This window comes from Pollachius pollachius (genome assembly GCF_949987615.1).
Source record: "Pollachius pollachius genome assembly, chromosome: 1".
NCBI lineage: Eukaryota > Metazoa > Chordata > Actinopteri > Gadiformes > Gadidae > Pollachius > Pollachius pollachius.
This window is the reverse complement of record NC_136934.1, coordinates 27577524-27590947: the sequence shown is the minus strand read 5'-3', so window position 1 is coordinate 27590947 and position 13424 is coordinate 27577524. Positions and strand designations below refer to the sequence as shown.

The following is a 13424-nucleotide window of genomic DNA, read 5'->3' as shown; positions in this document are numbered from 1 at the left end:
AGGGGTTTTTAAAACGGAAGGACTTTATTGCAGCGTGAAAAGCGACGCTTTTTTTGCGCATTACGGTGTAAACGCTGCATGAGGTTCGTTTTCTGGCAGTGTTGGCTTGCCATATGAAGCGGCGTTCAATACGGCGTAAGGTTTGTCAAACGGCGTTCAATACGGCGTAAGGTTTGTCGAACGGCGTTCAATACGGCGTAAAGTGGGTCAGAACTCCGTTAATTGTAGGCGAATTGTGGCACACTCGGCTTGCCATAAGGGTAGGCTAAGGTCAGATAACTTGAATTTAGATGTACATGAAGCTAAGCAGGTGTGGGCTTGGTTAGTACTGGATGGGAGACCAACTGGGAACACTGAGTTGCTGCTGGAAATGGTGTTGGGTGTTGGCCAGTAGGTGGCACTCTTCCCTCTGGCCAAAAACATCAATCCCCGATGCCCAAGTGCAGTGACGGGGACTCTGTGCTGTAGAAGATGCCTACCTTTGGAGGAGACGTAAAACCGAGGTCCTGACTCCCTGAGGTCACAAAAATCCCAGGGCACTTATTGCAAAGAGTAGGTGTTTCCCCGTTTCCTGGCTAAAATTGCCCAACCAGGCTCATTCAATCTGGCCCCCTAATCATCCCCCTGTACAATTGGCTTATTCATTAATTCCCTCACTCTCCACCTCAAGCTGGTGTGTGGTGAGCGTTCTGGCGATGATTGGCTCCCGTGCATCACCCAAGTGGGTGCTACACACTGGTAGTGGTTAGTGAGGTTCTCCCCCTTCTCTGTAAGCGCTTTGAGTTTCCAGAAAAAAAGTGCTATATAAATTTGATGAATTATTATTATTATTATTACATTTTGCATATATTTTATTTTATTATAAAGAAATACTTTATTATTATTGTGTATTTTTAATGTGAGCTGCTATAATGCAGATTCCCCTCGGTGATGAATGAAATACATATCTATCTATCTATTTATCTATCTATCTATCTATCTGTCTATCTGTCTGTCTGTCTGTCTGTCTGTCTGTCTGTCTGTCTGTCTGTCTGTCTGTCTGTCTGTCTGTCTGTCTGTCTGTCTAGTTGTTAGGGTGTTTGTCTCCCAGCTGAACAGTATGGGAATCGAGCACCAATGTCAGTGGAGAGGGAGGCCCAGAAAGGGCCATCAAGGCCTCAAACTACAGGATTCGGATGATAAGCATATTCACTAAATTGTGTGTGTGTGTGTGTGTTTGTGTGTCCCAGGTTGGAGCAACAGCAAGCTGAAAGGCTGGGACCTCAGGATGGACTGCTCCTCTCCCACCTTCACCAGCAAGAGGTAAATAACCACCCATAGGAGAAAACACCACGTTCTGACTCTTAACAACTATGTTGGGTCATCTGCTGTCTCACTTCCATTTCAGTTTAGAAGTCATATAATTGGAATTTAGATATTTGATATTTTTATATTGTACATGTTTAAAGTGAGGATCTATAAACGTAACATATCACATTTTGGATGATCACAGAGGGCTGTTTCCACTACACATCTACCAAATATCTTGTCAGGAAAATGTCAATTTCAATTTATATACTGAAATAACATGAGGTTTACTCATTTCCTTATGCTTAATGCACATCTTGATATCTTTTAATAACATAATTATAAGGAAATCATTAACAAATCTTCAATAATATGTATCTAAACAGAAACTTTTTTCAGAATCACAGTTTTAGTTTCAAATCGTCATATTCTTCAGTTGGTCCTATTGAAGCCGTCTGGTCAACCTCTGACAATTCAACACATCGTAACTGATTCATTTTTCAACGGTTTACCTTCGTTCAAACCATTGAACAAATGGTTTGAGTGCTGCATGCAGCGCTCAACTATTGTTCTTCATAAGTTGTATTATTGTTACAGTTTTTTCAATTGGTTGAACACATTTTGCAAAATTTGGCTCATTATGTCAAAACTCAACACACAAGCAAATAAGACACAACACTGGGAAATAAACCATTCACATCTATGTCAAATTGAAACTCGGCTATCGAAACCTAACAATTCTTTGTAAAAATGGCACTCTGATGACAAAATGATACACACTTGCATCATATGAATACACTTTCAGACCAGCAGCAACACACTAGTCTACTTTATATAAAACACTGCAGTCTTTCGTGTTCACTGTTTTTATTCAGTTCTCAATTTGCTCTGACCAGGTCCACAATGGCAAGTTCCTACTGTTGGGCGAACAGGCGTTGGCGTCCGCCCCCAGAAGGTCTTCTAGTCATTCTATAGACAAAAGCAACCACAAAATGTTACTGTATTGGTTTGCTTCTTTTTTACAGTAATGTATATACTGTACTTTACTGTATATACCATAGAAAGTACTGTAACATCTCAATGTAGGTAATCACAGTATGTCACAAAACTACCACTTTCGTTCAAAAAGTAGCATTAGCCACCCTGCAATACAGTACATGTGATATGGTACAGTACTGCAAATACTCTAGATACAGTCTGAGTAGAGTAGAAAGTAGAGAGTTGCAGACATACCTGTTTTCCAGTCGGAATGTCCTTATTATGGATGAAACTGTGAAACGGCTTAGATTAGGGTGGACTCTCTGCCCAGCTTCCCTCATAGTCAGACCATGGTTTATGACATGGTCCACCAAAGTTGCTCTTATGTCATCGGAAATAATGTTCCGTGCACGGCCTCTTCCACCACGTCCGCTATGTCTCTTTCCTCTTCCTCCTCCTCTACCTCTGCCTCTTGCTCTTCCTGTATCCATGCTTGCAAAGTTCTCAAAATGGCTTAACTGAGGCCTTTTTTTCTGTAGCTGGCATTGGTGGTCATGGTCATGTCTTCTGTCCATGACCCTCTTGATTAGATGTCCGATAAACTGGGTGGTGCGTGTGGTGGTGAAGATTGTTTTCAATATCCATTGCTTGGACTTCTTGCACTACACCTGTTTGAACCGTGGTTCTCCTGTAAATGACAAGGAATATGATTACACAGAAAATCTGAATGAAGATTTGTCTAGTAGGCTTCTCTCCCCAGGAATAGATTAAACCTTTCAGCGACGTATGCCTATTGAGTTAGCTATGAACTTTCTAACTTTGGTTATTATACTATTCAAAGAGCACATGGCAACACAACTGTCACTGTGGTGGCTTGTTTCCTTTTCACAATGTTTTCATTGTGCTCTAGGATAGCGAGGTAGCACCTCTCCCTCATTCCATCATATGAGAAGGCCCGGCGTTTGGGGAGGTATTTCAGGAGTGCACTATGAAAGATCTCCAGTGGCCCTGTGTGCAATTAAAAAGAGAGAATGGATAGGACTAATTAGAACATGTTCATTAGTGTCGTGGAAATATCAATCATAACTAAAATATACAAATTATATTAACCTTGTTTATATAATTACTATTCACATTAAAAGGAATGGTATACTTTCTCCCTTTATCTTAAGATACATCGCTTTCTCTCTCTAACTGAGAGAGGTTAAGATAGTTCACATTTGCATTCCCACGGGAGCCATTAAGTCTGATACTGAGGCCAGGCCAATCGACTGACTTCCTTGTTGTGCAAATGCCTTGCAGCCTTGCAGACATGTCCACTTTCCCCATAGTGTATTGCCATTAACTTGGCCGTTAATATGCGAGAGAAAAGGGGCATCTATTTTCACCAGTATGTTTGAAGAGGGCCATCTTCTCGAGGTCTTTCAAAAGCCTTTTGTCTAGGACCAGCGACGACAGGTCCTGAAATGCCACAGAGTCCTTCTCAATCCACATCCTCTTCTTCTGCTCATTGGCGGTAAGAGGAGCGTGGTCACACTGATGCCGTTTTCCGTCACCATCTGTCCATTCGTGTTCATTGCAAGCATGGTGTGGAATGAACTTCCACCGGTTTTGCAGTGCCTGGGTGAAAGAAAATATTCTCAATAATACTATTACTAAAAAAGTAAACAAATCGGATAGAAGCTTTATTGCAGCATTTGCTTCCTTATCTCTACGTCACGCTTACTTGTGGCACAGGTAAACCACATGTGGTTTACGACAGACCTGTGAAAGATATTAAAAGTAGTCTTTTTAAACCTTGTAAACCAAAGGAACTTCTGCAAGATTGCCCCTTTTTTTCCCCTTCTTCAGTATCTTTTTCCGGAAACCTGTGATTGTAAATGCAGCTTAATTTTGGTCAAACACCAATAATTTCCAATATTTTCTGTATTGTCCCCATTCACCTTGTCTGAGCCATATATATCCACTGGGATTGAGGTAGAACTACAGGTGTGGTGATCAGTTAGGCAAAATGGTGGATGGTGGGGGTAACAATGTGTGCAGTACCAAACTTATGTAAATGTATACTTTCATAATGGGAGCACTACCCAAATATGTTGTATGTTAGGACCTATGATTCTGTTTTGCTATGTGTTGGGAACATTTTGCCATCCATGCCGAGGGTTTACAGGATAGCCTCCACAAACACCTTCTAGTTTCTCACTTTCAACCCCCTCCCCGAGCTTTGAAGCATTGCTTCCCTCAGCCAGTGTAGACGTGTGGATTGTCTGTTTTCTTGAATGAAAAAAAATCACACCTCTACAATAGCTGAGTTCAGCAAGGCTGCACAGATCTGGGCGGGGGTGAAGAGTGACACCATGAGGTGTCAATTGGGGGTAGGCGTCAATGGGAGGAAGGTCCTGAGAGGAATTGCATGTGTATGTTTACCAGGATGGCAAAAAATACATACTTTGGCTGTGTGCCAGATGTCAAGTTCGTGCTGGACATTAGGATATTGTTCCCGAATTGTTTTCTGTATTGATGTGGAGCGGTCTGTAGCCATCACCTCCACGTTAAGGCCCAAGTCCAGAAGCTCAGTCATTCCCCTCATAAAACCCAGTGGCTCCATGGCTCCAGAGCTGGTGGCCTCTGTACACTAAAGATTCAAGTTTGATAAGTTGGATGTTATCAAAATGTTCAACATAGCAAGAGTAATTTTCCATTATTGTTATTCTGCATCCATTTATATGTATCTTACCTGCACCAGTTCTGTGTGGAGTATGTCCTTTGTGTCGTCTAACATAAAGGTGTAGTGCCAGTATTTTGCATTGAAACCTGACGAGTCACATCGGCCATCACCTGCCAAGTGTGGCCCCTTCCCATCTTCCTGTTGCAAATAAAGAGTTATGTTATTTTCTCCCTATGCACGTTCTCAATAGCAGGGTGCAAGTACGCCTTCTGAATGTTATAAAATGTAGTTGTTCCAATCATTTGGAGACAGCACCAGTCTGAGAGTTCCGTGTATGTGCCACCCCTGAACAGAACAGCTGCAGCTGAAAGGAGATTAACCTCTGGCATTCCTCTTATGTCAGGTGAAGATGTCCAAGTCCCAGAATGCCCCCCAAGACACATCAATTTCACCGTCCTCTCTGCCCCAGAATCAAGGATGGTCTTCAATGAAGTAGTTTTCCCGCACATCTGGCAAAATTTGAATAGTGACATGAGGCTGGATTCATTGACAATAATCTTCTTTTCATGCCAGTCCTTTACACCTTCATCTTCTGATGACGACGCCGATGTGGGGGTGAGGGTTGTCTACTGGCACTGGTATTGAGGCGTCTGAGTATTTAGAAAAGCGCTGTAAAAAACGGATCAATTATTATTATTATTATTATTATTGTTATTATTATTATAATTATTATTATCAATTACAGTGGGGAGTAGAGCAGAGCATCTATCAGGGCCTGTTTTCTGGCTCACTCTCTTTTCTTTACTTGCCTGCGGAAGCAAATCTCTCCATGCCCTTGCCCTGCGCCATTGAGCAGTTTTCATAGGAATGAATGGGCGCCATTTTTTAATTCGCTATCCCTTCTATAATAGGTCCATGGACAACATCAAGGAGAGATTTGCTTCCGTGGGAGCCTAGCCACGCCGTAGTTCATGACGTACCATGTTCTCTGTCAACGGTTCAATGGCAAAAATATATATATATCGCTGTCCCTCCACCAGGTGGCAATCACAACATAACTATTTTCTATCTTTTGGTGCAAGGTTTTTAATTTATCAAAATCAAAAAGGGTGCATCTATTGATATGTCTCTTCATTGATCCTTCAATCAATTTATATTTGGGGTATTTATTTAATTGTTTTAATATATCTTAAAAGAGGAATCCTTTTCAAGAATAAGCCATTGCTTCAGGGCTGCAGAAAAGGTCACTGTCAAGTAGATGATCCCAGGATTTACATACTTTCATCCATCACATACTGAATTGTAGAAAGGGGTCACCAAATATTCTTAGCTCTTGTTTTAACATTCTCTGATACAGCGATATATATTGACACACTGTTTATTAAGACATTGTCAAAGTGTTTTAGTGTACAAAATGCTATTACCACTGCATAGCAGGCATGCTATTGCTGGAACAGTATTTTATTTTAAACATGTCGCAGTCCCCCCCCCCCCCCCTCCCCTTGTGTCTACTTCTGCAGCGGACTGTCTGTCTGACCGCACTATTCAGTGCTAGCTAGTGGTACAGTATGTTGTAGTATGAATCACGATAGGGGTTCTGTCCCCTGCAATCAATCAAGTCATGTCAAACCCAAAGATAATTACCTTCAAACCTGTCCTGTTAGCCATTTGTCTTATACACATAGCCATACTCTGTATTTTTTGTATTTTAGCTCATTTTTGCAGCTTTCATTTCTCTCTCTCTCTCTGTCTCGTTTTCTTTTTTGGAAGCGCACAGGCTCCTACTGTGGATGGGATGTTTACACCAACATAAAGTGGGACAACTGTAATGCAGACATGGCCAACAGGCCTTCTGCCCACTGTATCTGGCTACACCCCTGCCAATAAGATCCTGAGGGGATTTGACTTGGGTTTCGGCACTACAGGATTACAATTTGGGCAGAGGAATACAGTCTATTTTTTGTTGAGTGTAGTTTTATTTTTGGTAGTCCTCTGTTGTTCAAAGAGTGAGTAGGCTCCAGACCAGGGAGAGACGGTGGGGCAAGGAATGATAGACCGATGACACACTGACATATGAAGGGAGGGATACTGTATCAACCACATAAGCGCTGCTACAACTCCCATTGTGTGTAGAGAGGACCTGTGCCTAGTTGGTGGCTGCTGAGAGCCAGAGCATTATCCCCCTGCTAAGTGAAGGGGAGTCTATCCAGAAGGTTGCGTGCTAATAGTGCCATGGTTTCTGCCCTCTGGCTGACAGAGTTTGGGCCGATCCAGTGACCCAAGAGATGTGAACCCTGAAAGCTCTCTCTCTCTCTGTCTCTGTCTCTCTCTCTGTTTCTCTGTGTGTGCGTGTGTGTGTGTGTGTGTGTGTGTGTGTGTGTGAGGCTCATTGTATGAGGCACACTCCTGCCCTTAAGCTACTCTCTCCTGCTGCTGCTCTACTCTTACTTGCTCTTGTTGCTTTATCATTCCCTCCTCCCCCAAACCCTCCCCTTGACCGACAAACCATTAGAAGCGACAGTGCCCCCCCTCCTCCTTTTACTCCTGACATAGGCTTCAGTCTATCAGTTGTGTGTTTACTGTCACTGGCTGTTGCAGCTTCACATGGCTGGCCTCCAGACACTCGCTGGGCGAGGGAGGGTCTGCGAGGACCTGCCTGTTGCTGGTCAGCAGCTATGGATGTGGAAGAGAGCCCAGGAGCGCCCGGAGGGGAGCTCATAGCCCCCAAGGGCCACAAGAGACAGGAGAGGAAGCTGCTTGCGTTGGCCCTGGGAGGGAAACTGGGAAGCAGAGGAACGCCCTGAGAAGACGCCCTGAGAAGACAGGTCCCTACACCAAGGGCCACAGCTTCAAGGTAACCCTATCACTAACCCCTAACCCTAACACCTCACTGTCTAGGGACGCTTCCGAAGGTTCCCCACCTGACCTGGCCGTGTATAATCTGAACCTGGGAACTTTAAAATGTGCCTTCCTGTCAGGCGATTAAGGTTCCTTTGTATCCTCTTCTGAGAAGAACATATACAATAACATCACATTTTTTGACATCAATTTCCATGCTATATGGCCGCAGGATGGATTCTGAAAAGAGATGCTGCTGAAAATATGTTATATATTACAAATATATCACGATCCATGCTCTGCTCTGGATAAAACTGGCACAATTTGTAACTTCACTTATTTTGTGTTTAACCACTTAATAAGATCCCTAATACTTTGCCTTAGTAATCAGTGTGACTAAACATAGTATTTTATTGTGTTTAGAAAGTGTTTCTATCTTATGTTTCAGTTAAAAGGCTTAAATATCCTCAGGCTCAGTCTGCTTTTAAAGAACAAAACCTCTCTACTCCACCGCTCCTCTGATACCTTCACTTGCTGATCTAATAGTAACAGTGTGTGTGTGTGTGTGTGTGTGTGTGTGTGTGTCAGAAGTGCACTTCTGAACAAAGACATGCATTTTGTTCATGCCAGCGTCCATCATGCATCTGTTGCTTGGGTTGTGTGGGTGTTTCAGTTTGTCTCACAGCCCAGAAACAGATGCCAGCAACACCAACGTTATCCCTTAATAAAATGTGTTAATTTGGCATGGGGGATTGGGGGTCTCAGATACTGTAACTTGAAATCAAAAGACTCTAATCTTAATCTGAACACATCTACATGGATGCTGTTGTATTGTGTTATGTGGCTCGTAACTCCTGTGGTCAGTCTACAATGTCCATGAACAGACATATTCATCTCTTTGGTTTCTCCATGTCCGTCTTTGTATTGATCTCCAGATGCACACGTTCCGCGGGCCACACTGGTGCGAGTACTGTGCCAACTTTATGTGGGGTCTCATAGCCCAGGGTGTCCGCTGCTCAGATAAACAAATTTTCATTTCATATTTCCATTTGAGCCCCACTCTGCTCCATACAGTTGGTGTAGTGTGGACTATCACACTCACAAAACACGAAAAGGATCTCAACTCAGTCTACTACAATTTGCACTAAATTGAGGCAAGCACAACTTTATCGGCCGAGTTTGCATATACTTGCTATGTTGTAAATGTTGTCTTCATATTTCTGCAGTGAGGTTAATACTTTCATAGTTTTTAGCTTGATTACTCTATAGTCTATATCACACGTAGCTATACAGTAGTTATTCATTTCATAAATCCAGGGACACCCATAAACAACTGTCCATATGTGGCAACCAATCAAAACAAAGGTTTTATAGCCGCCCAGTACAACAGCAGATAGGATGGATTATGTTGTTGTGGTTAAGTAGATATTTCAATCCTCTATTGAAGAGGTCATAAGAATCCTGAGTTAAAGAAGTTGTATTAAAGAGAGACGGATTCAGAGACCTTTCCCCCTCACACAGAGGGCTGGTTGTTGAGCCATTATCCATGGTGATGGGCCTGAGGCCAAACCCACTATCATCAGACACCCCATGTGCTGTTGGACAAAACCAGAGATTTCTTTGTCCTATTTTCTCCATATTACGATCCTACGTCTCATCATTTGGTGCTGCTCAGAAAACCGTTGACTAAGAATAATGATGCATCGAAAGTGCAGGACCCCGCCACCAGTGGGCTGTGAAAGGGCCAGGTCATTAGGTTCACCCCTCTGTCAAGGTCCCCAGACACACCTTGCAACAAGCACTCAAAACGCTCCATTCTTTGGGTCTCACCACCTTTTATCTCTCATTACGAGGTACCTCACGGGTAGCGGATTCTACAGTCTGCCCTCTCGCCAGCTGCCCCACCAAACTCCCTTCTTCTATTCCTGTCCCCTACCCAGCATACACTGTCTCCATGTGGGTTGTGTACTGTATAATAGTTAACCATTGTCTTAGTCTTCTGATTGGTATATGTTATCTTTTCCTCTTTCTCTCTCACATTTGATCTTAGATTGTGGACTGAATGTACACAAGCAGTGCTCCAAACTGGTTCCCAGCGACTGCCAGCCAGACCTCTGCAGAATAAAGAAAATCTTCAGCTGTGACCTCACCACCTTGGTCAAGGCTCATAATGCAACAAGGCCCATGGTGATGGACATGTGTATTCGAGAAATAGAGATGAGAGGTAAAACAAATCCCCTTCTATTCAGTTGGAATATTGCTATTTTTTTTTGCACTTTGACCATATGATCATTTCTGTAAATGTTTTATATCCATTTCATTGTGTAGACCAGACTGCTTTGTACGTTTTTGAACAAGAACTCAACTGTTCCCCTGATATCAATTCTGTGCAGCAAAGTAACAAGTTGTTGCTTTCAGGAAAGAAAACAGAACACAAGCCTTCACGTTATTTTTAATTTCCAGGTCTGAAATCAGAGGGACTGTACCGCGTGTCAGGCTTCTCAGAGCACGTCGATGATGTGAGACTCGCCTTTGACCGAGGTATGTTTGCTTTAGTTTAATAAAATAATTACATCTCTTGGCACTGGATCTGCTTCTTGTTTGAAGTTGGGGAGGAGAGAACGATTTTAAATGAAAATCTAATTTCACCGGGAGCCGAGGCCTAAACAGAACATGTTCTGTGTGACACATTAAAACCCTGTGACACCCCGGTGTGCACCTCATGGTCTAGTCACACCAACATACTGTGTATTCACACACACTCGTCTGTCAACAGATGGGGAGAAGGCTGACATCATCGCTGACGTTTATGCAGATATCAACATCATTGCCGGAGCATTGAAGCTCTACCTGAGGGACCTGCCCATTCCGGTCATCACCTTTGATGGTCTAGTCACACCAACATACTGTTTATTCACACACACTCGTCTGTCAACAGATGGGGAGAAGGCTGACATCAGCGCTGACGTTTATGCAGATATCAACATCATTACCGGAGCATTGAAGCTCTACCTGAGGGACCTGCCCATTCCGGTCATCACCTTTGAACTCTTCTCCACATTTATTACAGCTGCAAGTAAGTAACACAAACATCTGTGTGGTTCATTATAGCTAGTAGAGCATTCACGTTACAAAGATTAGGGGGATGCAATATCATTTCATTTTGCATTTGTTGATGCTGAATTGTGTATGGTTGGGATTAGGATTGTGTCACGTATTTATTTATGTAATGTGTTCTTATAGAAAACACCAATGCTGACTCCCGGTTGGAGGGTATCCATGAAAGTCTGCTGCAGCTCCCTCCCGCGCACTACGAGACGCTGCGCTACCTGATGGCCCATCTCAGAAGGTCAGTTGACACATCTTACAATATCAGGGATCAATATGTATTCAAATTAACTTCATACCATATGAACTGAACTTTAAACTTTTAACTTTTAACTTTTAACTTTTTTTTTCTTATTTTGTATTTAAAAGTTGTTACATTGAATATATTTTTATTTAAAATGTTTACTCTATTTTGTATGCCTCTTTGCAGGGTGACAATGTTTGAAAAGGAAAATTTAATGAATGCTGACAACCTGGGGATTGTGTTTGGGCCGACGTTAATGCAGCCACCTGAGCAGAATCCACTGGCAACTCTGAATGACATGAGGCAGCAGAAATTAGTCATTCAGCTGATGATCGAGCATGAAGATGTACTGTTCTGAACTTTCCCTAGCTCTGCATTACCATCTTGGCACTGCAAAAAAGCAAAGGACAATAATTTCTTCTGTTCAAGAGGAAATGTAAGCCACCCCTGCTGTGTCAAAAGGTGTTCTAAAACGTTTACCTTGCAAACATATTGAACTTAAAATATTTTACTGCATGACCAGGTTTTTGGCTAAGGGTGTTATTACTGTTGTGTCAATATCATTTTGTCAACATGGTTAAAATACGTTCAAATTGGAGACTTAACCAATAAGCAGTTTTAAGTTATAGAGTGATCATTTATCTCGAGATTTAGGTTTAGAGAAGGCTCATGAACCATTATACTTTTGGTTTCAAAGTTTCACCAGTCAATTGCATTTTTTGTCACTAGTGTGTTATTTGTGGGCATGCAGTTGAAAAGAAGGTTTCAGTCAAAACAGATTATGAAGATATATTTTTAGACCAAATTATAGATCATTGAATGATCTATATTTTGCAAAATTATGATGCAACGTTTTTAAGAGTGAGTAATTTTTTTATAAAGATGTATTATTTTTAGAATGACTCTTAATTATGTATGTCTTAAATATATTAACAATTATGGGTTTGGTTGTTTTACCCCCCTTGCAAATGGTATTTTGATTAAGATCTATTATTCTTTCCACTCAGAATTTAAGAATGGGGGGCTATCGTTTGGTAGGCCTATTTAAACTGTAACCTGAAACACTGAAATATTCAGGGGAGAAATTTGCTACGGAAATAAATTATGAATGTTTAATCATGTACCCTTTTAAAGACTAAAACTTTGTAAAACAATGATCAAATGTGCTTTTTATGGAAGATTAACTAAAACAGTTGAGGCAAAAAATACTTAATCGACAATTAAAAGGGTACACTTATAGTTGGATTTAGACAAACCTTAATAAGGTACTTTTAAAAGAGACATTTAAAAAAAAAACACAAAAAATTGTTTACAAAAAAATGCATTTGTTGAAGGTCAAATTAGTCATAAATATTAGTCCTTACATTAATATTCTTAAAATGTAGCCAAAATTATTTTTGGGGTAAAAAAGAATGGAGATTATATGAAAAATAAAAATATGAAAAAAACATATATTCCTATTTCCTCCACCACTGAGAAGTGTTGAATCTTTGGTCTCAACGCTTCTCAGTCCTAAGATTTTCCTCGCAACGACTTGCAACTCGCAACTCCTTGCGCCTCCTTGCGATGAGACGGGGCTGCGACGTTCTAAAAACTGGGCAGTTCACACTGCTGCACCGGGCAGCGACGTCAGGTGGTTTCCCTAGCAACTGGGAACGCTCTGGCACAGCAACAGCATCAGCATCAGGCTAAAAAGTAGCCTAACCTAGGTTTGCGATTAGGTTGCTTGAGCTAGCACCCCAATTTACCCTCCCGGACCCTACACACATTGGCGGTATATTGGGTTTCATTCGACGCAGCAGCGATATCATCATGAGCAGTTCTAACTGGAGAGAAAGTGAAACCGCGAGCTGCTGATCATGTAAACGCAGATGTGAACTCATTCTTGCATGCGGGTCTTATATAAATAAAAACATTCAGGAGTATGCAAATTATTCTAAAGAGGTCTAGACTCCGTGCGCAACCCGCCTTCTCCAGTGAACCAAGAAAGCCCGCGCTGTGAAGAACAGGGGATTTTAGCCCCTCGGTTTTATACAGGAAACTTGAGATAAGATGGTGAAATCGCCGGGCGTGCCAAGCCGTGACCGAACCGGCTTGGCAATGTAAAAAGGCCTAATGAAAAGGAGAAGCCGAGAATATGGAGCTGCAGTTGGGAATTTGTAGAGAGATTTCTATGGGCAAAAACTATTTCGAGAGAATTTGTGTGTAATGGCTGGTTCAGACTGCATGATTTCAGCCCGATGTTGCCCCGATTTGTTTGTCGCAGACAAATTTGCGAGTCGTACACTTCACTGCACTAAG

General features: G+C 42.0%; 1 protein-coding gene across 2 annotated transcripts; it reads left to right on the top strand.

Annotated features, from left to right (window-relative positions):
• Positions 1-290: 290 nt before the first annotated feature.
• chn2 (chimerin 2) lies at positions 291-12176 on the top strand. Of its 2 annotated transcripts, XM_079756727.1 has the most exons (10): positions 291-552; positions 1230-1302; positions 5337-5425; positions 7532-7787; positions 9822-9995; positions 10235-10312; positions 10548-10658; positions 10749-10847; positions 11015-11120; positions 11310-12176. In XM_079756727.1, the coding sequence occupies exons 5-10, from the start codon at positions 9956-9958 to the stop codon at positions 11479-11481; spliced, it is 606 nt and encodes a 201-aa protein (XP_079612853.1). In that variant the 5' UTR covers positions 291-552; positions 1230-1302; positions 5337-5425; positions 7532-7787; positions 9822-9955; the 3' UTR covers positions 11482-12176. The 2 variants fall into 2 exon arrangements, with proteins under 2 accessions (XP_079612853.1, XP_079612852.1); XM_079756726.1 differs by lacking the exon at positions 5337-5425.
• Positions 12177-13424: the final 1248 nt, after the last annotated feature.